Below are 27,993 nucleotides of genomic sequence, written 5' to 3'. Positions count from 1 at the left end.
GATGGGTTGCTGACAATCCATGTTTAAAATTAAATACCATGTTAATATGATATCTTTGTCTGTCCATAACATCATCTATATTTGAAAATTAAAAACCCTTAGGTAGCCCTGGGGCGGCCCTGAGTGTTAGCAACTGATACAGACATACACTATTAATAGTCTGAATTTGCAGAACGAATGGGGAAAAGTCTATTTTTGATATCAAAAGTAATGGCTTCTAAGATCTGCTTTATTGTGCATGACACAAAATAAGTAGTTTTAACATTGGCAAAATTTTGGGATCACAAAAGGTATGTGCTTTTCTGAAATCTCACAAGATTTACTTAAAATAATAAATAATGGGAGTAAAATGGTCATTTAATAGTCTCTTTCTTCCTCCTTCACCTATATCCTCCTTTTTACCTTTTGATCTCCATGCCTTTATGCTGCAAATTTAAACCTTTGCTATGACTCCGAGCGACTATGACAATGACAATAATGGCCATTGTTGACGATGACTGCAGTAGTGACAACAATAAATCTCTTCCTGGATTTTGATGACTACTGCAACTTTGATTATGGTTAGCGATACATACGAAAATACACTTATACAGGTGTCAACATATCCATAAGGCTCTTCTGACAATATACGACCATGTGGGCCACCCTTCATTAATGCATCCATGATATTACATCTTCCAAACCCTTCTCAAGACAACTCAGCATGACCGACCTTATACAAGTCAGCTATGACAGCTAACTATCCACCCAGCTGGATACAAATCGACCCAGACTATATAAGGAGCAATGTATGACAGAGGTAGGTATTCACATTTATTACTTTTTACCGTTCCTCACTCATATTGATAGTTGCCCGGTTCTAACTTAATCATCGGAGTTACCTCGGATTAACCCCTGGCCAATTCGAATATTCTCCTTTTGTCTTACAAGTCATCTACCTCAGCTCGGATAGAAAACAACGGCAACAGTTGGCTTTCACATTTTAGGGTTCAATAATCTACAAATTTCATCAGGTTTAGATTTCATTTTTTATGGTTTTCTTCCACTTTTAGGGCTCAACAATCTGCAAATTTCAGGTAACGATACCAATGCAAATAAAGCAGATAATGTCATCAAAGTGCAAAAGAGTATCCAAAATTTAAGGCCAATAGGCTTCTCCATTGTCCAAACTTCATTTTGTTCACCTTTTTACTTTCTTTTTTTTTTTTTTTTTTTGGTGGGGAGGAGGGGGCAATTTCTCAATAAGAAAAAGAATTACAAGTAGGTTTATAAGACAAGTAAATGTAAAACAAAGTTAAACTTACTTATTTTATAATTAATTTTCTTATCACGTAGATATAGGCAATTTTCCCCCCTTTTTTTTTTTTTTTGGGGGGGGGGGGAGGTGTACCGCATACCATCATATGCCTCTCTTAGGACTCTAATGTCGAGTTAAAATTGCTCTATTTGTATAAATATCAATTTATCAAAGATTTGTATAGTAAATGATTAAGCAACTCCATAGAATAATGTTACCAATTAGGCCTTCCCCTAATTCAATTATTAGTGGCCATTATAGGTTTGCCAAATTGTGGACAATATAGATTTAGAGAACCCACTAGGAATATATATGGAAGATGTCATATGTCTGAGCAATTTGAGGGACAAAGTGATGATCAAAATAAATTGGGTAACTGCTTCTCTAATTCTAATGTCAACAACATATCATAAAGGGAGACAAGATTTCCAACATGGAAAAGATGGATACCTTCAAAACAATTAATTGGTAGAAAGGATGGAATCAATTACGTGTATGCTACATAATTGAAGAAAGGATAGAGTTGATTGTTGCAAAACTAATCATAACTAATTCATTTATTCTTAAGAGATATTTTTCATTCTTTTTAGTGTAGAACCATCTTTCTATCTTATCTGAAGTTTTGGGTGAGATCATTGTTACAAATATTGGATTCTATCAAGTGCTTCCACCATTATTATTTGGATTAGGTCATAAATCAGTAATTCTTCTATTGAATACCCAAAAAAAAAAAAAAAAAGTATTCATATTCTATATACACACAATGCTACTCTTCACAATCCCCCCCCCCTCCTTAAACAAAAAGGAAAGAAAGAGAAAAAATAAGGACCGAGTTTTCCTCTATCGACGATGACATTCAGCGTAGGGTGGGAGAGGGCGAGAAAGGGTAGGGTATTTTGGAACATACTGTTAGAAAAACAACGCAACAGAATAGCGATTTTGCAGAAGAAATGCAAAGAAACAGAAATCACACACACAAGACAAGATTTTACGTGGTTCATCCTCAAGAAGGAAGACTACATCCACGGTCGAGTGATAGTATGAATCCACTATTTCTTTGAAGCAAATACAAACCCTCTCTCACATCTCTCAAAGAGATAGCTACAATACATAAGATCTTACCAAAAAAAAAAAGCTACAATATATAGGAAAACCCAAATCCAAAAAGTACAAAACTGCCCCTAGAGACCCACCCAGACTGGTCCGAGATTTGAATCACAATAGGACAAAATACATATCAAATCGAAGATCTCGACGAGCTCTATAAGGGTCAGCACCTTCAGTGCTGATGTATGCACTTTTAGGCCATTTACACGCGTTTCAAAAGCGAAATGGCCCACTGAAGGAACATCACATCACTTTTTGAACTGAAATCAGACTTCACCAATAACACATACTAAAACCCTAGGAGGGATTTGTGAACCCTAAGATGGTGTACGAACCATCCTCTATGGGTGGAGGAAAACTTAGTCCCGAACATAATGATTAATAAAAAGACGAAAACTCTAGGAATTAGAGCTTGTCACAAAAGGGGGTCTATATGTCTTATGGGTCAGAAAGACTAGTAACACTAGTAAAAGGAAAGGTATAAGAATAAAGACTTGTAACACTAGGACACCATTAGAGCTATTTTAGATCTGTCAAAATCGAACCAACCCTGTGAGTGTGAAAGAGACAATATAGATATTTGAAAGTAAACCCATTTAGCCTTAGCCCTGGATACAACAGAGCCATGCATCACTTTCACCCCCTCCCAACAATTTGCAACTAAATACTATATCTTGGATAATATTGGCCCATTTAATATGTCTCACCTATTTAATTTCTTGTCTAATTTCCACCGTCCACTTGGCACTCTCACCTTCTATATATGCACTTCTCTGCTACTCTTCTCTCCATAACCAGCACAAGCTACATCCTCCTCCTCCTCCTCCTCCTCCTCTCTCATCTTCTCCTTATTACATCTTACAAGAATCCTTTCTCAATACCAACAATGGCATGCTTTGAAGTCTCTAAGAAGGTGAGTGATGCTTCTTATGGCTCTTCCTTCCTCCCTTTGGTTTACTGTTAATCACTTTATCATATAAAGATTATCACTTAATCTTAAATGCTTCAAAATCTTTCATTTTTTTCACTGATGTATTTAAGATTATCACATACATTACTGTTAACCCTTTGGGTTACATGTAAAATCTTCTTTTAAATTTTTTTTATCTTAATTTTCCTGTCTAAAGATAAGGGAAGTGGGAGAAGAAATAGAGGGTAAGAAGATGAAAGAAGAGGAAGAAGAGTACACTCTTGATGGAACCATTGATCTTCGCGGTCGCCCTGCAATCCGTCAACGAACTGGACGATGGGGTACCGGAATTCTGTTACTTGGTAATCTTCAAATCAATGAACTTAAGTAGTAGATCTTCCTTATTACTTAGAACTGTTTTTCTTTCTTATCATAACACTTTTATTTTCTAACATAAATCTTTATCAAGGATTCCATTCATATTTTTTCCTTTTAGATGGATATAATGACAAATCTAACTTAATTTAATATGGTATCAGAATGGGTACGTTGGGCCTCTGTTGATGATGGCCTTGTTCCACCCATGAAGATAGAGCTCAGAAGAGACCTACACGTAAGGAGGAGTATTGAAATAATAATCCCACATCGGCTATGGGCATGCTCCAACTATGGACCAATTGAACCAATTAGTTTTAATATAAATATTTTTTAAGATTCATGCATGTGTGGCTCTTGTGCTTAACCTTAACTCCTCCAACTTTCCACTTCTCCTTTTAAGGGTGGAGAGCTTTAGTTTTCATCATACATATCATAAGCTTCTTATTTATGTTATCATAAGCTCTCTCTCTCTCTCTCTCTCTCTCTCTCTCTCTCTCTCTCATTCATATGCTGGACAATATTACATAATTGACATATAAGATCAGGGGTGACAAGAGAGAGAAAGAGAGTGAGAGGTTTTGGTCGACTTTATAAATTTGTGTCCTATTCTCTAAAGAAAAGTTGAGGTTTTGGTCTACTTGTATAATATATATAATTTGTGTCACTTTCCTTGAAATACTTTTGGGTCTTATTTGGCATTTAATATATATGGGTGTCTAATGTTGATAAACCCATCACCCATTCAAATCACCTTCCACTAAACATGGAAATGGACGGTTTGGATTCACTAATATATCATCAGTTATTACTCGTGATCCACATGCGAAAGAAGGGTTAGGAAAGAGACACATCACCCTAAAAGAATGGATTGTGGTGTCATGAATCACATCTATAGGGAAAAACTGTATAAGGGAAGACGTACCAGTTTATTCTGTAGGAAGGGTGTGAGGTCTCCCCTTTAAGCTAGAGATTGGAGAAGGGTCGCCAAACACAATCTTAAAGGCTTAAAGTCACTACTGCCCCCACCTTTTACTTGACTTTCCCTTGATAATCTTCTTAAATCTTATTCTTATCATCTTTTGTTAAGGACACTATGGTCATCAAATTAATGGTTAACAAGTAGGGTTTTTCTATTTTGTTCAAAACATAAGAAGGATTAAAATAGTAATAGTAAAGCCCTACCTCCCCTTGTCCAATTTTGATCATAATATGGCCAAACTCTATCGGAGATGGACATCTTTTTGTCCTCTCTCTCTCTCTCAGGGGCAATCCTATAAATATATTATAATTTCATGATATCTATGGGATATTTAGATATTTTATTACCAAAAAAAAAAATTATTTAGATATTTTATAACTAGCAACAGTAAGGTTGCTCCACTGCAACGTAAGTAGTTGTGGGTTTCAATCAGAAAACAGCGTCTCTCTGAAATGGGGATAAGGCTGCAAAGATTATGATCCTCTCTAAACTCTGCAGTGGCAAGAGTCTCATGCATTAGATACGCCTTTTTTTAAATGTTATAGTCCATTTGGAACTCACTTTTTGCTCAAAATTAAAAATAACTATTTAAATAATAAGTAAAAAGATCAATAATACAAGGTGGATCATATGATTAAGTTGAATCACCAAATTTGACATTGACTATTCCACGTCCATATGAGGCTTTATCTATCCTATGGTTAGAACTCGCCTTATCATCGGCGACGTGACTCACGCAAGAATGGGTCATATTGGAGGGTTGTCCAATCATAGAGATTTTGATTGATTTGAAGGATGAAGGATCCAATGACATATGAAATAATATATGCTTAACTTGGATGCAAAGTTAGGTCTGATATGATTTGTAAGTTAATCGCTTAACCCTAATAAAAGGCTTTGGTTTGTTGTCAAATCTGTGCATGGGTGTTGGGTTCAGCTTTTCCTGCTTGATTTCAGATTCCCAACATAGACACACTTTTTGTCCTTCAAACTTTTTAGGTGATGAAACATGATCAACGTAAGATCAATCCTGCAACAACTAGAGGAAATCCCTCAAGAGGGATAAATCATATTACCACTAATTACCAAATTAAGCTTCAAATTTTATAATATTCACTTAAACACATCAGTTTAGTTCCTTAAAAATCAAGCTCTGAAGTTGGGGTATTCATTAATTTTTTGGCAATCTAACAGTGAATCAAGGGTTGGCAACACTTGCATTCTTTGGAGTTGGAGTGAATCTGGTCTTGTTCCTTACAAGAGTAATAGGACAGGACAATGCTGAAGCTGCAAACAATGTTAGTAAATGGACCGGAACCGTCTATATCTTCTCGCTCGTTGGCGCATTCCTCAGTGACTCCTACTGGGGAAGATACAAGACTTGTGCCATTTTTCAGGTCATCTTTGTCATTGTAAGTATTTAATCCCCCATTAATTAAGGTACAATCCTCTTTTTTTCATAAATAATTAATTTTCTAATTAATTACTCTTCTTTAATTTTGTGGTTTTGTATATGACAGGGCCTGGTACTATTATCACTATCATCATACCTTTTCTTGATTAAACCTAATGGGTGTGGGGATGGGCAAACCTCATGTGGGCCTCACTCACCATACCATATAGCCTTCTTTTATCTATCTATCTATATGGTTGCCCTAGGCAATGGAGGTTACCAACCTAACATAGCCACATTTGGGTCAGACCAGTTTGATGAAGGGGACAGTAGGGAATCACACTCAAAGGTGGCCTTCTTTAGCTACTTCTATTTGGCTTTGAATCTTGGCTCTCTCTTCTCAAATACCATTTTAGGGTATTTTGAAGATGAAGGAATGTGGGCACTAGGGTTTTGGGTATCTAGTGGCTCTGCATTTATAGCATTGATCCTATTTTTAGTTGGGACCCCAATGTACAGACACTTCACACCAAGTGGCAACCCTCTCTCTAGATTTGCCCAAGTGGCTGTCTCCGCGGTCAAGAAATGGAGGGTTGAGATGCCAATAGGTAAGGAAGATCTATATGAAGTGGATGGAAAGGATTGTGCCATCAAGGGAGGTAGAAAGATGCTCCACACCCATGGTTTCAAGTAAGTTTAATTAAGAGCTACTATAGCTTCATTTACATTTCCTTAATTGTCTCTGTTTTCCTTAGAAAGAAAATGAAGCATACCCATCAACACATACTCACATAGGTTCCTTTCATAGGAGAATTGAGGAATACCCACAACTAAACTAAGCAAATTATAACTATATCTACTCTCTTGTGCAATGTGTTCATGTAGGTTCTTGGATAAAGCAGCATATATCACTTCAAAGGACATCTCCCTACAGGACAAGGATGGTCTTCACAGTCCTTGGCGTCTCTGTACAACTACACAAGTGGAAGAAGTGAAATGCATATTGAGACTTCTCCCAATTTGGCTATGCACCATAATCTACTCAGTGGTCTTCACCCAAATGGCTTCCATTTTTGTAGAACAGGGAGCAGCTATGAATACTACCATTTCAGGCTTTCGTATTCCTCCTGCAAGCATGTCTAGCTTTGACATTCTTAGTGTGGCAGCTTTCATTTTCATTTACAGGAGAATTCTCGATCCTTTTGTTGGTAGATTACGAAAGACAAATGGTAAAGGCCTTACTGAGCTACAGAGGATGGGAGTTGGGCTACTCATAGCAATAATGGCAATGATTTCAGCAGGAATTGTGGAGTGTTATAGACTAAAATATGCTCAAGATGAATGTTTGAATTGTGAAGGTTCAAGTTCTTTGAGCATTTTATGGCAGATACCTCAATATGCACTCATAGGAGCTTCTGAGGTGTTTATGTATGTGGGTCAATTAGAGTTCTTCAATGACCAAACACCAGATGGATTGAAGAGCTTTGGGAGTGCACTTTGCATGACTTCCATGTCACTTGGGAACTATGTGAGCAGCTTGATTGTGTCCATTGTTGTGAAGATCTCTAAGAAAGATAATATGCCTGGATGGATCCCTGGGAACCTTAATAGGGGTCATCTAGACAGGTTTTATTTCCTTTTAGCAGTTTTGACTACTGTTGATTTTGTGCTTTATGTGATATGTTCTAAGTGGTACAAGTCTATCAAGTTGGAGGGAAAATTTTGCCAAGACATGGACAATGAAGATGAAGATGAGGACAATGACGACGACGAGAATGACAACTTCAGTGTCTAGCTAAGAGTCTCTTGCGACGTCTATAACATGTATTTGTTATACATTAATAAAACAGGAAGGGAGGGGGGTTGTCACAGTAGTCACTCTATTAGGAATTGTATGTCAAAAGAAGAACAGGGTATAGTGTGAGACTGAAAAACCCATTTCACTACCCTCCTCTCTCTCTCTCTCTCTCTCTCTCTCTCTCTCTCTCTCTCTCTCCTTTACACCCCTTTTCTCATATCCTACTGTCCCTGATTCAAATGTAATGTAAAGGTTAAGGCTAAGCTGACCAAAGAGGGGTTTAAGAGGTGGGAGGTATTGATCAAGGTCCATATTCCCACTGGCTCTTATTTGTTGATTCTATTATAGGCATAGAATTGACAATAATGTTGTAGAGAATTTTGAAGAGAGAGTTGGTCTTTTGTATGTTCTTTCTATTCCACTTGAATTTCTCAATTAATGTTCAAATTTAATAAAACTCTTATATCTTTTCTTTGAATCTCTAACTTATGTTTTCCTGATAAGTTTTCAAGTAAATTTAATTAGGTGATGTCAATTGCTTGGTTGCAGATTTAGCAGGATGGATAATTTGCATAATCTGCTTTTGGACCCTAGTCTCCAACTCACTATTGACGAATTTTGTAAAATTGCACTAAAGGCTAGGGCTCTCTGAGCAAGCAGCATAGAGGAGCACACCAATGAGGTGCAACAAGCCGTTATCCTACATTGGAGGGCAGCAAAGTTATTTCATGTTAGGAGGAGAGATATAGACACAAAAGTGCTAATATATACTGCCCCAGTAGCTCAGAGAACCTTTTCCCATAATTAAATATCACATCTTAACTGACCCAATTGACCATTGTTTCTACCAAACAGGAAATATAAGCAAAGGATGACAAGATTGCTTAACTAATATTTGGGGTACAAAAACTCAAAAAAAAAAAAAATTTGGTTATTGCGCTGTAAGTTTTTTTTTATGTGAAACAAGAACATTACTGAAATATAAATTCATGAACATTTAGGTTGTGTTTGTTATGCATTCTAGGTTGATTTCACATTCTCGAGCGATAAAAACAACTATTTTTATCATCCAAGAAAGTGAAATCGACCTAGAATGTATACCAAACGTTGTCTTACATCCACTACAGTAGATGTCCTAGTCCTAATAGTCTTATAAGCAACTCTGCGAACTACAGAAACTACAAAAAGATCTTTACAAATTACATCAACATTCTTCAATCCGAGTCAAAGAGGAGACAGCTAATAAGACTTAAAAAAGATCACAAGGCCCTTTCACTCATTCTATATGGGAAGGAGTTAATCACAAATGTTGGGCTTATTAGAGGGCAATCCTTGACTTTGACCATGAATGGTGTTGAGAAAAGACTTCTTTTAACGGGAAATCTTGTTGTGATTATATAGAAATGCTGGTTTTTTGTGCTTCGGTGTATCATGGTTGGTATGAAGTAATCTTACAAGATGAACTTTCAATTCAAGGACGTATAACAAAATATGGAAGGTCATTGGCTTCGAAATTAAGGAAAAGATTGGATCTAACATCCCTACAGTTCCTAATAATGTTAGAAATCATCACATTGTTGCTACTTGGAGCATCCTTGCCTCCTTCTTGAATGAACTTTCAAACCCCCCCTTTAGGGCTTACCTAATTTGGCATTGCCCCTCCCCCCTCTCTCCCCTCCCTCCTCCCTCTCCTCTCCCCCCCCCCCCTTTTCTCTCAGGTGTCTTGTATATTTCTGTGTTTTTTTTTTAGTGGAGCGTTGTTCTCTGTGTCGTAGCGCAGGCTGTGCCCAGGCACATGGGGGTGAGCGCAATGACCACCCTGCCCCCCTGAGTGGCTGGCCCATGTGCCTAGGCGCAGCCTGTGCTGCAGCCCAACGAACATTCTCCCTTTTTTAATATATGAGTTATTCACCCAAAAATAAAATTAAAAAATCCCAAGGCCAACTAGTCTTCATTCCCAATAAAATCTACCTCACAATCACAATATTATCCACCCAAATGCTCACTTTCTAGAATCCCTTTGCTAACGCGAGCTACAACCCCAGTAGAATGGCTCTTATTTTCTCAGCCATCACATCTCTTGCATAGCCACAACTCATAGAGACCAAGCTAAATTGTGAATCAGATAAACAAACAGCAACCCAACTAGCAAGACCAGTAGACTTATCAACACAGCCATCACTTATCATAACTAGTTGATCAACAAAAGGTATGGCTTGATAGTCTAAAAGCGACATATTAACAAGTTCATTTGGAGAAGACTCATTAAGGAAACCATGAAGACCAAAATCAGCTACACATTTATTAATAACACCAAGCAAAACTAGAGGGGATGGAGTAACGTTTTGAGAGTGTTTTTAATTTAGACTTATTATTGAGCCACCTAAGCATACTTACAAGAAACTTAGTAATAATTTTAGAAGTCATTATACACAGAATAAAGGGCGTACTCAGTGCACAAGGCTCCCACCACTGCGGGGTCTGGGGAGGGTCATAATGTTCACAGCCTTACCCCCACTTCGCAGAGAAGCTGTTTCCAGAGACTCGAACTTGTGATCACTTGGTCACAATGGAGCAACCATACCATTGCATCAAGGTCCACCCTCGTTATACACAGAATAATAAATCTAATTTTACTGACACCCTCAATATTTTCTCTTTTTTTTTTTTTTTTTTTTGAGACCATAATGAGTGGAGTACAATTAGTATCGAAGGGAAAGAAAATATTAAGGGAAAAAATATGAACAAAGCTAATAATATCATACTTAACATGATCTCATATTTTTGAAAGATAATTGTCAGCACCACATCATGCCCAGGAGACTGATATACACCAATGGTCCAATACCAAAGACACGATTTCCCTATGGAGGAAGGGCTCGCCTGGTCATGGTTTTAGCGCAGGGTATCAAATTGGGTATTGGTCAGTTCTGAAATTGATACCGATATCGATACATATCGGTTGTATCAGGTCGAATCGGACCATTTTATCCTTCAAATGGCAGATGTCTAAGCTTTTCAGATAATTTTACCATCCCCAATTCTGATACTAATGATATGGTACCGGTTAGGTATCAATATCAATCATGGTCGATACTGATATGAATGGACCAATCTGATACCGATACCTAAAATCATGCTCTTTCCTTCCCCCCTTAGAATAACAACCAATTATTTTCTTGCATCCCCAGCCAAAGCTTTACCTGATTCTTTGAAAGTGTCTTATGGGCTTTCTGTGGCACATTGGATCCGAATGAGTCCAATGTGCGTGGATGCACATATATGAAGTAGTGAGAGCCAAATCATAATGTAGTCCAAAATGTATTAATAGCCACATACGTTTTGGGATGGAACTTTGGACACTCGAGGCCAAATTTTAATAGGGAGAGAGATTAGGAGGGGATCTCTTCATCGTAGGTGAAGAGAAATAACTATTGTCTAATAGTACCTGCTATATTAATTTTTTGTATATTTTGAGCACTAACTCTTTAAAATATTCTTCCACCCAGAAAGAAAAAATATATATATGGGAGAAAGACCGCGACCCAGTCTGCATGCCGCCCCTATGCCCTGACACAGGGGCACGCGAAATGACTGCAATACTCCTGTTCATTTTCGGGGTTCCAGGGGGTGCGTCGGACATTTCGTGTGCCCCTGTCATGAAAATAAGAAAAATAAACAACAACAAACTCAACTTTATCCCAACTTAATGGGGTTGGCTACATGGATCCAAACACAACAAAGGGAAACTAAGTTCTAACAAAAAAAATGGGAAAAAAGAAGAGACATGGAAAATGGAAAAAGGCAAATGACAAATGAAAGATACAATAAGAAAGAAGAATCCCAACCCAGCATGGCAAAAGAAACTCAGCTAAATGATGTCCGCTACATGGATCCTTGTCCTCCAATAGGCCCTATCCGAAGTCATACTCCATACAAGACCTAGGCTATGCATGTCCTTCCTCACCGCTTCTCCTATGGTCATTTTAGGCCTGCCCCTAGCTCTTTTAGCTCCGTCAATCTAGATCGTATCACTCCTCCTTACTGGGGCATCCCTAGACCTCCGAAGAATGTGACCATGCTACCTTAAGCGACTCTCTCGAAGCTTGTCACCAATCGGGGCAACTCCCATGTCCGCTCTTATACGTTCATTCTGTATTTTATCCTTCTTTGTTTTTCCACACATCCATCTTAACATCCTCATCTCGGCTACATAAAGCTTATCAACATGACATTTCTTGACTGCTCAACATTCTGCCCCATACATCATAGCCGGTCGTACAACAGTTCTATAGAACTTTTTTTTAAGCTTTAAAGGAATACGTTGGTCACACAACACTCCAGACGCATCTCTCGACTTCATCCATCCCACTTTAATTTTCTATGAAACTTCATCCTCTATGCCACCTTCTTTACTTATGATTGACCCCAAATATCTAAAATAGTCACTTTGTGGAATCTTTTTTTTTTTTTTTACCCCGAATATTATCTGGGACCCGGGGAAGCCCCTAGAATTTTATTAATGAAAGTGCAAAAAAATAGAATCAACTACACGGGGATCACATATCCGCCTTACCCCAAAACCAAAGGAGACACTACTCTCACTCTCTCAATCCTTTCACACCCACCCTTTTACAAACAAGCTGAACAAACCTAATACAACCGAACAAAAATTACCTTCTAATGACCGGGAGGCCGATCTTATCCTCATCACTTTGTGGAATCTCTCTATCCTGAATGCGCATCATATCAGTATCCATCGTAGTGTGGCTAAAATTACACATCATATACTCAGTCTCTATTCTTCTAATCTTAAAGCCTCTTGTCTCCAAGATTGACCTCCAAAGCTCTAACTTAGAGTTGATCCCTTCTTTTGTCTCATCCACCAAAATAATATCATCAGCAAAGAGCATTCACCACGGGATCTCATCTTGAATGTCTTTCGTTAGATCGTCCATGATAAGAGCAAATAGATATGGGCTTAAGGCTGATCCCTGGTGTAACCCAATTTTAATTGGGAATTCTCTTCCCTGACCTCCCACAGATCTCACACTAATCACTACACCTACATACATCTTTAATAACATCTACATATTTGTTAGAAACTCCTCTCCTCACTAGGACTCGCTAGATTAAATCTCTAAGGACTCGACATAAGCTTTTTTCAAGTCAATAAAGACCATATGAAGATCCTTCTTGCTTTCTCTATATCTTTCCATGAGTCTCCTCAATAGATAGATAGCTTCTGTCATGGATCTACCTGCCATAAAGCCAAATTGGTTCATCAAGATATGAGCCTATCTTCTTAAACGGGCTTCAATAACTTTTTCCTATAGTTTTATAGTGTAACTCATAAGCTTAATGCTTCTATAGTTGTTGCAACTTTGCATATCACCTTTATTTTTGTAGATCGAGACTACAATGCTTCTCTGCCACTCATCTGGCATCTTCCTTGTGTTTAAAATCTTGTTAAACAGATTGGTTAACCAAACAGCCCTACAACTATCAAAGGTTTTCCATACTTCTATTAGAATCTCGTTTGGGCATGGGATCTTACCAGCTTTCATCTTTCTTAAGGCTTCTTCAGTTTCTGCCACACTAAACTTTCTTATGTATCTATGACTGTGGCATCTTGTTGAAAGAAGGAATTGTTCAGGCCACACTAAACTTTCTTACGTATGTAAGACGTGAGGCATCTTCCTTGAGTTTAAAATCCTGTCACTATAAGAAAATACTCTTTCCTTAACTCACAGTCAGCAGACAGATTGTGATATATTTTACTTCGCCTACAATATACCTCTCTCCTAATGTGTTTCCCAGGGGTGGTCATCGTTGACAATGTACTTGTAATCTTTCGAATGTGTATTTTAAGTTTTGTACCCTAAATATATTGATGGAGTCAAGTGAAACCATTCAGTCATTTCAAGATTGATTTTGTACCATTCAGGAATTTCATGGGGTCCTTTGGAACATAAAGAACTATCACCCATTTCATTCCCTATTTTAGAAAAGAATTTGCACAATTTTTCCAAGAACTTCTATCAACCATTTCATTCATATTTTATAAAAGAACTTGCACAACTGCCTAAAAATTTCCTGGTTTGTCAAATTCATGATTTTCTCTGTTTCTCTTTCTAATTGGTGACAACATGAAGTATTTTGATGACAGTAACATGTAAGTTAATATGTATACTTAATTTGACTAATATATAATCAAAAATTAATCTTGATTGAAAACAACAGGCTTTTCCTAAGCACGTAGGTCGCCTTTGACCTTGCGGACTTGAATATGATGTGTAGATTCTTGACGCCAGATTGGTTGCAATCCACTTTGGACAATGGTGACATGCTCTCCCTCCTCCAGCAGATTTTTACTCTGACAAATGGAAATTTTAAGAAAAGATTAACTATATATGCAATCATCTAAGTAGATGATCAGTGGTAAATTAAGGAATAACTAATACCAGCAAAATATTTAGTGCTCGAGAGAAGGTCTCCTCTGCATCATCTGAGAAATTCATATATATGGGGATCACACCTTGATAGAGTGCCAGTCTTTGCTTAACCCGTTCCCTGCCCAACAGAAAGTTAGTGTTTGAGGTTGATAAGAGAAAATAATCACAGTAACTCTGCAAAATCACTTCATGAAAGAAAGAAGGGGGCACTCTCCAACAACCTTTGAATGATACAACCAAGAAGAGTACAAAAACACCCCGAAAAAAAAAACATACAAAAAATAGGAACATTTGACTTTTAAAATGCTCCATCATTTCTTCTAGTGGCTCATAATAGTTAAATAAAAGATAGCGACCACAGTTTTCAACTGGTTCCACATTGGGAATCCATCAGCAGGATTGTTAATGCAAAGGATTTTAATAATTTTAATAAGTTCCAGTCTTCTGGTATTATACACTAGTGAGTATACTGTTCCTGTACTTCATCTGGAAAAAAGTTCTGTAACACTTCCCAAGCCAGAATTGGAATAATTTATAAGTATAATTTTGACAACATTAACATAGTAAGAGCATGGCCATTTAGCACTTCAAGCTTTATGGGGTACTGTGTTGAAACCGTGTCTTCTAAAAAAAAAACCAAAATATATATCCCTTGTGTAGATAGCATTTAGGAAAGCAAAATAGAAAAATGGAACCAGAAGGAATCGTTTGTGAGTGAAAAAACTTACACACTTGTGAAGGCAAAGATTGTTGCAGACGGACGGAAATGGCTTAAAAGTACAGCCATGGATCCTGTTCTTGTGAAGACAATGATCGGGGTGCCAAGGGTATTTGCCATTGTGGTTGCATGGAAGGCGAACATAGTACTCATATGGCTCTGATAGAAAAATTCAAAAGAAGATCATCAAGAAAGAGTGCTAATGGTTTACCATTGTGGTTGCATGGAAAGCAAACATGGTACTCAATCCTCTGATAAAACATTCAAAAGAAGATCGTCAAGAAAGGAAATTATATCAAGGAGAGTTTTAGCATAAAAAGTAATGAGGACCACCAGAGCTAGTTGATTGGCAGTAGTCCTGGTTTCAAGTTCCATACACATTAATCCCAGAATGATAAATTTCAATTACCACAAACTAACCACTAAAACCCTCATCCTGACAGTAGACCTGGTTTCAAGTTCCATATCCATTGAACCCAGAATGATAAATTCCCTCTCCCTCTCTCTCTCTCTCTCTCTCTCTCTCTCTCTCTCTCTCTCTCATTTTTGAATTTCTGTTATAGAACCAAACCCAGCACCAACCAACTCGATCTCCCTCTTTCCCTTGGAACCGAAACCCGACTCAGACCATCCCAATCTGATTTTGCACTCTGAGAAGTGTGAGAAGGATGAACAGATTCACACCTCCCAACACCATTGACTTCCTCTTCTCGTCCTCTGACTACCTATCTGATTCAACTCCCTGCTACCCTAACCAATCTCACCCTACTGTTTGACCCCATACATGAGTGTGAGAAGGGTGAGCAGATTCACACCAGACACTTAGTATTCGACCTCCCCCTACAGAAGGGCGACCAGTGTTTGGCCCCTCCATCCACCACCTGTGTTACATACTCCATGTGTATCTTATTTAATAGTTAATTAATATTAAGTAGTTAATTAGTAGTAGTAAGTTTATTTAATATTAAGCAATTAATTAGTAGTAAGTGTGTAATTAGTTATTAGCAACCGGACGAATTGAAGAGAAAATGTAGGGGAAGTTGTAGGAGTGGGAAGTGGGTAGTTGTGATAACCAATTATTCTACGTTTATTTATTTGTGAATGGTGAAATAGAAATCAGATTTTGGAAAATTGAAACAAATTTTGAGTTTATCTTGAGAGAGGCCAGCTACCTCCCCAACAAGCCAGACGAATTGCTTCGTCTGTAAAACAAAACTCTATCCCAAATGTATCTCTCTCTCTTCCTCTCTTTCTATCCCTATTATTTCTTTTATTTTATTTTATTTTCAGATTATCTTGCACGAAACAAATGGCATCAGAACCAAGCATGGCGGAGGAAATCGACCGTCCCGGGTCTATACGGGTGTATCCTCCTCTGTTTAACGGCTGGATGGAAGCGATTTGTTCAACAGAGATTGATCGTCTCGGGTCCGTATGAGATTTTCATCAGGTTCTTCAAGTATTGTTGAACCGATGAGTTCGTGGGTGTAACATTGGCAATCGGCGGAAGCAACTTGGGATTTCACCAAGAAGATTTGGGATCCAGATAGAATTTTTTTTAATTTTTATTTGTAATTTAGTGGTCTTGAGGACAAGACCAATTTTAGGGGGGAGGATTGTTACGTACTCCATGTGTATCTTATTTAATAGTTAATTAGTAGTAGTAAGTTTATTTAATATTAAGTAGTTAATTAGTAGTAAGTGTGTAATTAGTTATTAGCAACCGGATGAGTTGAAGAGAAAATGTAGGAGAAGTTGTAGGAGTGGGAAGTGGGTAGTTGTGATAACCAATTATTCTACGTGTATTTATTTGTGAATGGTTAAATAGAAATCAGACTTTGGAAAATTGATACAAATCTTGAGTTTATCTTGAGAGAGGCCGGCTACCTCCCAACAAGCCAGACTTCATTGCTATGTCTGTAAAGCAAAACTCTATCCCAAATTTATCTCTCTTCCTCTCTTTCTATCCCTATTATTTCTCTTTTATTTTATTTTATATTCAGATTATCTTGCATGTAACACTGTGATACGCTAGACCCTCCGCCTCTGCATCACTCTGTCGACATTTTTGATGTTAGGCTGCTGGCTTCGAATTACAATTAGTAAGGGATATCTCTTGAACTTGTACTTATAGTTACACCCTTACAGCTACACTAACACCTACATTTAAATCACCACTTTCACTTCCACAATCACTTTACACCAATATTCACACTAACACTTCACCTATACTTCACATTGACATTATCTTGTATATTTCCACAGTTAGTTGTCTATTTACTTGCTTCATATATACTGCTTAGTCTACTGCTTAATCACCTTGCTTAGTGTGGCACAAGTTGCTCCACCGTATTAGTAGCATTCTCTTTTCATTTGGTATGGGAAGTTCCGAGATATTTATTCTTGTGTTTGAATCACATGTTTACGCATTCCAACATTATTTGTTTAGTTCTATACATTGTTGTACCATCCCGATATCTTGCTTTGTTTGAATATGCACCTTTTTTTAGGCTGTGTGAGTGTCTTTTAATGCATTAAGTACACTTTTGTATATTCTTATTCTTATCTACTATATATATATTTCTTATAGTGGTGTGTCAGGTAGGCAGCCGGCACTTTGTTTATTAAGCCAATCACCTTTTTGCATGGATTCTCTTGTGTTTTGATTTCTTGTTCTTTTTCTTGTTATCAAGTCTTCTCATCCTTATCTGGCTAGGGCATCCCCCGTATGCGACGCGCCGCATCGACGCCCAGATGCAGTGATAAGTAGGCAAGGGCAAGTGAGAGTTACGCCACAGATTAGATTAGCTTCCTAGAACATAGGATCCTTAACGTGTAAGAGCCTGGAGTTGATAGATGTTATGAGAAGACAAAGGATTACTATAGCTTATATCCAAGAGACTAGATGGAAGGGTAACAAAGCTTAAGTGTTGGACGACTTCAAACTTTGGTATTTAGGAGATCAAAATAGTAGAAACAGAGTGGGGATAATAGTAGATAACGATCTAAAGAAAGATGTAGTGGAGGTCAAAAGATTAGGTGATATGATTATATCCATCAAACTAGTGTTGGAGAATGAGGTTGTCAATACCGTTTGCGCTTACGCACCCCAAACAGGATTGGATTACAGTAGTAAGTGCCAATTTTGGGACCACAGGGATGCTTTAGTGCAGAGTTTTGGTCAAGATGAAGCGATCATTATTGGAGGTGACCTGAATGGCCATGTTGGGAGCGATTGTAGAGGCTATGAAGGTGCTCATGGAGGCTTTGGGATTGGGGAAAGGAATGAGGAGGGGACCTCAATCCTAGACTTTGCGGTAGCTTATGACTTTTCTATTGTGAACACTTTCTTTGAAAAAACGAGAGGATCACTTAGTTACCTACAAAAGTTGGATGCTTACCAATCAAATAGACTTCTTCCTAACTAGAAGGGCAGACAAGATGTTGTGTAAGGATTTTAAGGTTATTCCTAGGGAGAGTTTAACCACCCAACATAGATTGTTGGTCTTAGATATGTGCCTTGGTGCACAGAAGCGTAGGAGGAGGAAACCTATGTACCCTAAGATAAGATGGTGGAGACTAAAAGGTGAGTACCTAGGCACATTTACCGAAAATGTGGTCACACAAGGAAAGTGGGACTTTGAGGGAGACACTAATGTGATGTCAAACGAAATGATGACCTGTATTAAGAGGATTGCCAAAGAAGTTCTAGGGGAAGCAAAGGGTAGGCGTCAGTCCCTAGGGAGACCTAGTAGTGGGATGAGGAGGTCCAAGCAGCCATCAAGACCAAGAAAGAGAAGTTTAAGACTTGGCAACGAACTAATGAAACAGAATATAAAAAGAGGTACAATGAGGCCAGAAACGAGGCTAAGAAGATGGTGGGGATGGCTAAGGCAAGGAAATATGAGGAGCTCTATCTATATTAATCAAAACACAAAGGAAGGGGGAAAAGCTATCTTATAGATAGCTAATATGAGAGAAAGGAAGAGTAGAGATTTCGACCAAGTGAGATGTATAAAAGGTGAGGATGGAAGAGTATTGGTAAGGGATGAGTATATTTGTGAACTTCTAAATGGAGTTAATTTGAATATGATCGATTCGGTTAACTAAATTAGTCATCAAGACACCACACATCATAGATATGTACAAAAGGTTGGTGTGGGAGAAGTGAAAGAAGCCTTAAGAAAGATGAAAGTAGGCAAGACACCAGGCCCAGATGAGACCCCAATAGAAGTGTGGAAGGACCCACGATCATGCGGGGTTTATTGGTTAACCAAGTTATTTAACAAGATTATGATTACAAGGAAAATGTCAGATGATTGGAGGAGAAGCATTGTAATTCCGGTCCACAAAAATAAGGGTGATGTCCAAAGTTGTAATAACTATAGAAGCATAAAACTAATGAGTCATACTATGAAACTTTGAGAGAAGGTTATTGAAGCCCGACTGAGAAGACAGACTAATATCTCCAAGAATCAATTTGGTTTTATGCCAGGTAGATCCACGACTGAAGCTATCTACCTACTGAGGAGGCTCATGGAAAGATGTAGAGCTAGCAAGAAGAACTTCCATATGGTCTTTAATGACCTAGAGAAAGCCTATGACAGAGTTCCTAGAGATTTAATCCGGCATGTTCTTGCGTAGAGAGGGATGTCGAATAAATATATAGATATAATTAAAGATATGTATGAGAATGTGGTGACTAGTGTGAAATCTGTGGGAGGCTAGGGCAAGGAATTCCCAATTACGGTTGGGTTACATCAAGGATCAACCCTAAGTCCTTATCTGTTTGCGCTTATCATGGATGAATTAACCAAGAACATCCAAGACGAGGTAGCGTGGTGTATGTTATTCGCCGATGATATCGTTTTAGTGAATGATACAAAAGCAAGGATTAACGCTAAGTTAGATATGTGGAGATCGACCTTGGAAGCAAGAGGCTCTAAGAGTAGTAGATTAAAGACGGAGTATATGATGTGTAACTTTGGCCACACTATGATGGATGATGACATGGTGAAAATTGAGGAGAGAGAGTTACCACCAAGTGACTATTTCATATATCTGGGGTCTATCATACACAAAGAATGTGATATAGATGATGATGTTTCATAAAGAATTAAAGTGAGATGGATGAAGTGGAGAGGTGCGACCGGAAAACTATGTGACCAACACATTCCTTTAAAGCTTAAAGGAAAGATTTACAAGACTGTGGTTCGATCTGCTATGATGTATGGGGCAGAATGTTGGGCAATTAAGATGTGAAAACCACTGTAAATTTGAACTTTGGAACTTGTGTAATTTCAGGTTTCAGTTCTGTGTCCATGGTTGTCTCGATGCTGTGGGCTTCATCAGTAGAGGATGCGGATCAACTTCTTGACACACCTATGGAGGATTCCAGGGAATCTTCCCAACTTGCTGTTCTGGAGTCTGAGGACCCTGTTGGTACCTTGAACCAGAGCTACCTGTGTCGGATCTACTGGCTGGACAGCATGCAGAACCTTTCTATTTCCTAAACCTACTGTAAGTACTAACTATTCATATTGTATATTGTATATTGTATAATATTGATGAACTAGAGTCTATAGGGACAGATTAGTAATTTACCTCTGTGGGACCCGCATCCCCAGTGGGAAATCCAATTCCCAGTAGTTACCCGTGTTGGAATTTCCCCTGATGTCATATGACATCATTTTATATTTAAAAGAAGATAATTAAGGAAGTAATTCTAATTAGAATCAGTTTAGAGAAGTAATTATAAAAACAGATTTTTATTTAACTAGGCAAACATGCCTTAACTTAACTAACTATATAACCAAAGCTAAATTCACTATTCACTATTCTAAAACCATAGCAATCGATTCAGCCTTAAGAAAGTTAGAGAAGAAAGTAGAAGGAAGGAGAAAGGAGAAGAAGAAGACGGGAGGAGAAGGCCATATACTTGGGGCTTTGTTTCTCTACTTGAATTTGGATCTTTGGACTGCAATTGGACACCTTGCTGCATAATTCAAGGCTGTTTACACACGGTTATCACTGCTGAACTCAGGTAAGCCATAAAAACCTGCTGTTCCCATCTTCATTTTCTCCATTCTCTGTCCCTAATTGACTTCTACAACCTATACAGCCATTAAACCTTAGTAATCATAGGTTAAATAGACCAGAACCCATCTTTTGACCCTTGAATTGGACCGAATGGTGGTTCAGGTATTAAATTAGGCTGTGAATTACATGCTGTTCTTTAAATTACAGCTGAACTATGTAGTTTATTAAACCCTAGGATAGTAATTAGGGTTAATTGTCCAAAACCCCCAAATTAATTATGGTTTTTGAAATTAAACTATAAATTTGTATTGACCCACCTTAGATTAGGATAAAAACCAGAAATTGAACCTATGCATGTGAAGATCCATGCAATTGGAGCAAAAACCCCAAAATCTGACTTGGCAGCCGGATGGAGTTGCAGGCCTAGGGCCAGTCGTCCGGCCCTCTAGCAGTCTGAATCCGGCTGCCCATTTTGGTGTCTTAGTTAGACTGGTTCCTTAGGGTTTGACCTGGGGATTCTTCCTAAACTTAATATGTGTTGTTTGTATGTTAATTAGGGCTGTATACCCTGTTCTTTGCCTGATTTGTCTGGATCATTGGAGTTTTATTGGCTTAGGCTAGTCTGCCGTACCAGGTAAGGGAATTTTGACTTAATTTTGCGTGTTTATTGACTTAATTGTATCTTTGTTGAGTATGCCATGACATGCATCATAAATATAACCCAGTTCATGTAGTTTTGTAGCTTTATATTCTTTGCATTAGTTGCATGTGAATTAGGATGCATCGGCATACCGCATTGCATTGTTACTTTACTTTGGAATTGTATGAATGATGATGATATACTGGTTAACTTACAATTATTCTATCTGATACATATGCCATCATGTTAGACTGCATATGATTAGGATTTACATTGCCCAATACTACGTCTCTTACCAATAGAGGAGAGGTGTTGGATAACCCGTGGTAGGTCCGCAGGGATGATTCTGGAATGTCATTCACTGTCCCATGTTACCATAGAACACTCAAGTGTGGGAATAAACAGTAAGGTTAGTCACTGGGGGTCCGTTAGCGTCAGATGTATGATGCCTGAGCTTCCGGGTCTCCACCGTAGTAGAATGTTTTCGCTCGAGTGATCGACGTCTGGTTATGTGTTTCCAGGACCGAGGCTAGCATTCTATTACAATAGTACTTATACCTCATGAGACCTAATATCCATGTTAGGAGCATGTTGTTTAGGGACATTCATCATGGACTATTTGTATGTGTTTGCATGTTTTTCCTTACTGGGCTCAGTGGAGCTCATCCCTGTGGTTCACCTTATTTTTCAGATGATATTGTTGTTGTCTCTGGTGTTTCTGTGGGAGTCTCTTCTACTCAGGACACTCCTTCAGCTCTCGGAGTTGATACTCCTCTCGTGGTGGAGCACGATGCTTCGTGCTCGTGCGACGACTGCGCTTTCTCTTGAGCTACCTGACAAACCAGGCTTCTTCCTTCTTTTGTTATACACTTTTGTACATAGACTTGTGTAGATATGTCTTTTGTTCCTTACTACTATGGGATGGTGTTGTAACTCAGTTTCACTTCACTTATATATATATATATATATATATACAGCTTATCACTAGATTTCCTTTATTACTGCCTTAATTCTATATTTGAATTGCTTCCGCTGCATTTAAACTCTGTATTTATGAATATGATTGTGAATAGGGTACTGCACTTGCGATCCTGGTGGATTGGTTGGATGTCAGAGACATCCAGTCACACTCGGCCCTTATAAACCGGGTCAGGGTGTGACATAAGAAGTGCCATATAGCAAAGTTATGTGTTGCAGAGATGAGGATGTTAAGATGGATGTGCGGCAAAACTAGGAAGGATAAAGTGAGGAACGAAAGTATTAGAGCTGATGTGGGAGTTGCCCCGATCAGCGACAAGCCCCGAGAATGTCGCCTGGGGTGGTTTGGCCATGTGCAACGGAGGCCTGGGGACGCCGCAGTAAGGAGTCATCTGATTCCGATTGAGGGAGCTAAAAGAGCTAGGGGCAGGCCTAAAATGACCATAGGTGAGGTTGTGAAGAATAACATGCAGAGTCTGGGTCTTATGCCAGGTATGACCTCAAATAGAGCATATTGGAGGGCAAGAATCCACATTGTCGACACTAGGTAGATGAGATTTTCCTGATTTCCTGGGCTTGCCTCTTTCCTCTTACTCTCATTTTTCATTTTTCCATTTATCACTTTTCTTATCTCAATTCTTCATTTTTATTCTTCATTCCTCTTACTTTACTTACACTTAGTAAGGACCTCGGTTTTCCGTACTTGGTTTTTGTAAGAATCCATGTAGCCGACCCCATTTAGTTGGGATAAGGCTAAGTTGTTGTTTTTGTTTGTCATTTTCAATTTATTATTATTTTTTATTTTTTTCTTGTTAGCACTGTTAGGTTGAGTCAAGGAGTTGAGTATGATTGAAACTTTATCTCCAAAATAGAGTATGATTAGGAATGATTTAATTTCTTTAAATATGCATGCAACCATGGTTTTAAATACTGTTATCGGATATTGTATCGGAGGGGTGATTTTAAGAGATGTGTCGTATCAGAGAGACGCCAGATACACTAAAGATAAGCATGGATATGGTCAAGATACGCATGGAATACACTTTTAGAGCATAAAACACTATACATAAGCAATATATAACATGTATCATGTATAAACACTACAAAGGAGAACAGTATATCACGAGACAAGTGCATTCAATTGAAATTCTATAAGGGATGAGGTTTCTTCGTCTCAAAGCTGTTCAGAGCGATGTAGTTTGTGGCAAAGCATGTCAGCCCTGGCCTCACCAACTCTCCACCATACTTGCTCCCCAACATCTGTAGGGCAAATCCATGATTGTAGACAAATGTGGCCACTTATCTTGTACTCTCTACAACCTCTTTGACAAGCTTAAGATTTCCCATGTCCTTCAACATGAGATCGATGCAGTGGGATGCACATGGAGTCCAGAAAAGTCGGTAACTGGGATTGTTCATTAGTTTTTCCCCTGCCTTCTTAATGTTCCTCCTGTTTTCAGTGACAACATGTACCACATTCTCCATCCCCACTTTCTTTACCACCTCCTTCAACAGCTTGTATATATATTTTGCATCCTTCTTCTCCTTGGTTGCAAGAGGACGGGCCTTGATGCAACAGTAAGGTTGCTTCATTGTGACCAAGTGGTCACAGGTTTGAGTCTGGAAACAGCCACTTTGCGAAAATAGGGATAAGGCTGCATACATTATGACCCTCCCCAGACCCCACAGTGGCGGGAGACTTGTGCACTGGGTACGCTCTTTTTTCTTCTCCTTGGTTGCATCCACATAATTCAAGAAGCTAGTCATACCATCACAATAGACCATAAAGTTGATGATGGACTGTCTAGTGGGTCCAGTCCAACCATCACACATCATAGTCCCTCCATAGTTCTCCCATATCTGCTTCAACCCCTCAATATACTCCAACAACTCCTTGTGGTGGAGCAAGTATTGTAAATCTCATATGTCGTAGGCCCCTTCACTCTTAGGTTACCCCTACCTATCTCAGATTCTCATCCAACATGTTTTGATAATATGGCCCTGTGGTGGCATGGGCTGGAATGTTGAGGTAGAAAGCCCACTTGGAGAAAGCAACCTCCACTAGCCCCTTCATATCAGACCATATCTATTTCAGCTTCTTTTGTTTCCGGTCCTATCTAGGAAAGACGACAGCATCTTACTCAAGGATCTCAATGGCTACGTCACAAACTAGGGGTCGGGATAGGGCTGGAGCTAGGGCCTCCATACTCTGGCTCCTCCTAAATGGAATCTCTGACTCTCTATGTCTCAGCCTCCTCCTCCCCCCTGGCTCTACTGGAGCCTGTCTAGATGAACCAGCTCCCCTGGCCATCTGCAACAATCTCTCATGCTTCGTCCTAAAGGTAGCTTTGCTCGCTACCTTTGCCCACCTCACTTGTGCAGCCTCTATCGTTATTTCTACATCATCCTAACCTAGCTCCTCATTACCATAATCCTCCTCCCCTAACTCAGGAAACCTCTCCAGACATGCATCCTCAAACCGTTCCCTGGTTGCCCTCCAGTCCTGCCTTTTCTGTATCCCGCCCCTCATCAATGTTGCTATGGCCTTCTTTATCTCACTTGGAACACTTAGGAAGCCCATGACATTTCTGTCACCGCCAGCAAGACGCCATTTTAGTCCTGTGGACCCACCTCCCAAAATTTTTTTCTTACAATAATTGAACTGAGACTTCTTCTTGCCAGCCGAAAGGGGTATCCCATGTCACCATGCAATGTCCCCACCTTCCCAGTCATTATGCACTAGTTGGTACATTGTTGTAATAAGAACACAAAAATTATTAACATGTAGACTTCAAATAAGGCTCCTGAAGCAACAAAGCTTATTCTAAATGTTCCCCTAGGGGTGTCAACGGGCCGGTTCGGGCTGGTTTCGGTTCGGGCTTTTCGGTTTCGGTGTGACTTTTATACAAACCGAAACCAGACCATTAAGAAATGTTCGGTTTCGGTGCGGTTTGGTTTCGTGTCGGTTTCGGTTTATGATAACGGTTTGGATTCGATTTGGAACCGGTTTTATATAACTACTAAGATCCGATTAGTGCTTAGTAGTATAAAAGTAAGATTCAAACATGAGGGAGAAGGACAGCCTAATAACATCCAAGAAAAATAAAAAAGAAAGTTGTGACTTGTGATTCAAAACCAACCTCAACCTTCCAAGAAATGAAAAACACAGAAGGAAGAAACAAAAAAAGAAAACCGCCCAAATAAATAAAGAGATGGTGAAAGCTTTTCTTCTTAGATAAGAATGTCGGTTTAGTGGTATTCTTCCAAACTTTCCTTGGACATCCTGATAACATTAACTAACTTTTATATAAAGATTTGAGGCTTCATTGCTTGAACAGTTGAACTCTTGAAGCTTGAGTGTCGTTGAGTGACTAAGGACTGAGGAGTGACGCTGCTATCGCCGCTGCCGCCGCTGATCCCCTATGATCTACAGTGTCTTTTTTTTGTGATTTGATCCCCTATGAACGAACGTAATCAAATGCATAAATGACTGAAAAAAACCATTTGGTTAAAGTGTGCGAGACGAGATCAGAAAGAGATCCAGTGAAAACTTAAAAAAGACAGCAAGAGATTTAAGAATTCTCAATTGGAAAACAAAAATGCAGGTACAAGAACGAAATGTCGGTTCAGAGGTGAATTATCCATATCTGAATCGACACCATAGATCGTTAAAGATTATTCAATACAGAAAGAACCAAAAAAAAAAATTTGTAAATATCGTCGGAGATATAGGGCTTCTCAGAAGTGGGTAAAAAAAGGGATAATCAGAAAGAAGTTCAAAATTTGAATCTGAAGATCCAAAAAAAATTTTAAAAAAAGAAGTTCAGAAGAAACTAATTCCAAAAACGAAACAAAGCAGTGACACAAAAAATAGAAATGAAGAATCAGGAATTGAGATTGGAAAAAAAAAGAAGGGATAATCAGAACTTACCTCCGGTTGCGACTTGCGCTTGTGCCGTTGCCGGTTGTCGAATGCCGGTGCTGCCGAGTGACCTTGAGCCCTTGAGCCTTGAGCCTTGAGGCTTGATTGCTTGAACAGTTGAACTCTTGAAGCTTGAGTGTCGTTGAGTGACTGAGCAATGAGGAGTGAGGAAGTGAGGAGTGACGCCGTTGCCGCCACTGAGAGTCGAGAACAGAGAACTCGAGACGAGAAAGGAGAGACTGAGAGAGTGAAATAGATTAGGGCATTTAGGGGGGAATAAGTGATTTTCGGGTCTAATGGGTCGGGTTGGGATCGGGCCTAGTGGTTTGGGTTGGGTTCGGGCCTAACAGTTCGGGTTTGCGGTGCATCGTCGGGCTAGCCCGGACCGAACCGAACCCGATTGATCTCTGGATCCTCAAACCGAACCCAAACCGCTAAGGGATCGGTCCGGTGTGGTCCGGGCTCGTTCGGGTTGGTTCGGGCCGGTTTCAGCGGGTCGGGCTGGGTATTGACACCCCTGGGTTCCCCTAAGTCTTATATTTTTTGCATAATTAAAACTACTTTTATTTTTTAATTAATTAATTAACAAAAAATAATTAAAGGACATCACATTGTTGATCAAATTTGGCCGAAAACATATTTTTAATACTTTCACTATTTTTCTTAATTTTTCAAACCAAAACAGAATATTTTTTTATTTATTTTCTAATTTTCATTTTTTTAAAATTTCATCAATTAACTTAGAAAAATCCAAAAAATAAAAACACTAAACAAATTATGACTCCGTCAAGCCGTAGATCAGCCAACAGTGTCTACCATATATTAATTTGAAGCCCATCCATCACATTTTACCCCTATTTTTTCAAAAATTGTTGAGGGAAAATCCTATTTTTAAAACAAAAAATTCATTAAATAATGTAACAAACTCAAAAATAATCCGAGTCTGTGAGCTCGGGTCATTCTATCTAACATATAAAAAATTGAAACAATTCTACCAAGTCTATTAGTATACACTACCAAAATTACATTTAGGGTAAAAGGCATTACCTTCAAGCTCCAATCAGCAAATCCAAGGTATAGAATGGTTGAATGCGTATGAGAATGCAAAAAAATGGTGATCAATGAAGTAATTTTGGGTAAAAAATACAAGTTTTCGGCAAAATACTCCTCCTCAGTGTCAAAACATGAGGCATCCTCAAGTTCTCTATCGAAACCTGTCGAAACAGGCAGGTTTCGTGAGAAATATAGGATTTATACCCCATGGTTGAACCCAGTCGAAACCTAGTACGAACCCATTTCGACCCATGGTATCATCTCGGGTTTTGTCGAAACCGAGATAATCTCAGTCGAAATTGCATGTTTCGACCGAGATTTAGAAC

The 27,993-nt window shown here is 38.8% G+C and overlaps 2 protein-coding genes across 3 annotated transcripts in view; one reads left to right on the top strand and one right to left on the bottom strand.

Annotated features, from left to right (window-relative positions):
* Positions 1–3,190: 3,190 nt before the first annotated feature.
* Positions 3,191–8,343, top strand: LOC122645505 (protein NRT1/ PTR FAMILY 7.3-like). Its single transcript, XM_043838816.1, has 5 exons — positions 3,191–3,317; positions 3,532–3,676; positions 5,866–6,083; positions 6,192–6,754; positions 6,950–8,343. Exons 1-5 carry the CDS (start codon positions 3,291–3,293, stop codon positions 7,857–7,859), a joined length of 1,863 nt encoding a protein of 620 aa, XP_043694751.1. The 5' UTR covers positions 3,191–3,290; the 3' UTR covers positions 7,860–8,343.
* A 5,559-nt stretch (positions 8,344–13,902) lies between these two features.
* Positions 13,903–27,993, bottom strand: part of LOC122646334 (pyruvate kinase isozyme G, chloroplastic) — a 34,993-nt gene continuing 20,902 nt past the window's right edge. Inside the window, exons 10-12 of one of the 2 annotated variants that reach the window (XM_043839870.1) lie at positions 15,046–15,197; positions 14,327–14,435; positions 13,903–14,238 (exon numbers count right to left, since the gene is read on the bottom strand). In XM_043839870.1, coding sequence (XP_043695805.1) covers positions 14,113–14,238; positions 14,327–14,435; positions 15,046–15,197 — 387 coding nt within the window. In that variant the 3' untranslated portion in view covers positions 13,903–14,112. The remainder of the gene's footprint in view (positions 14,239–14,326; positions 14,436–15,045; positions 15,198–27,993) is intronic. The other variant, XM_043839871.1, reaches the window with a different exon arrangement.

The sequence above is a fragment of the Telopea speciosissima genome, chromosome 11 (assembly GCF_018873765.1).
Source record: "Telopea speciosissima isolate NSW1024214 ecotype Mountain lineage chromosome 11, Tspe_v1, whole genome shotgun sequence".
Classification (NCBI taxonomy): domain Eukaryota; kingdom Viridiplantae; phylum Streptophyta; class Magnoliopsida; order Proteales; family Proteaceae; genus Telopea; species Telopea speciosissima.
This window is presented reverse-complemented; position numbering and strand designations above follow the sequence as displayed.

Excerpts from the sequence above, each read along its gene's own strand:
- LOC122645505 (XM_043838816.1), top strand. The coding sequence starts at position 3,291 with ATGGCATGCTTTGAAGTCTCTAAGAAG. Across the intron at positions 3,677-5,865 it reads TACCGGAATTCTGTTACTTG|TGAATCAAGGGTTGGCAACA; the intron begins GTAATCTTCAAA and ends GCAATCTAACAG. Across the intron at positions 6,084-6,191 it reads TTCAGGTCATCTTTGTCATT|GGCCTGGTACTATTATCACT; the intron begins GTAAGTATTTAA and ends TGTATATGACAG.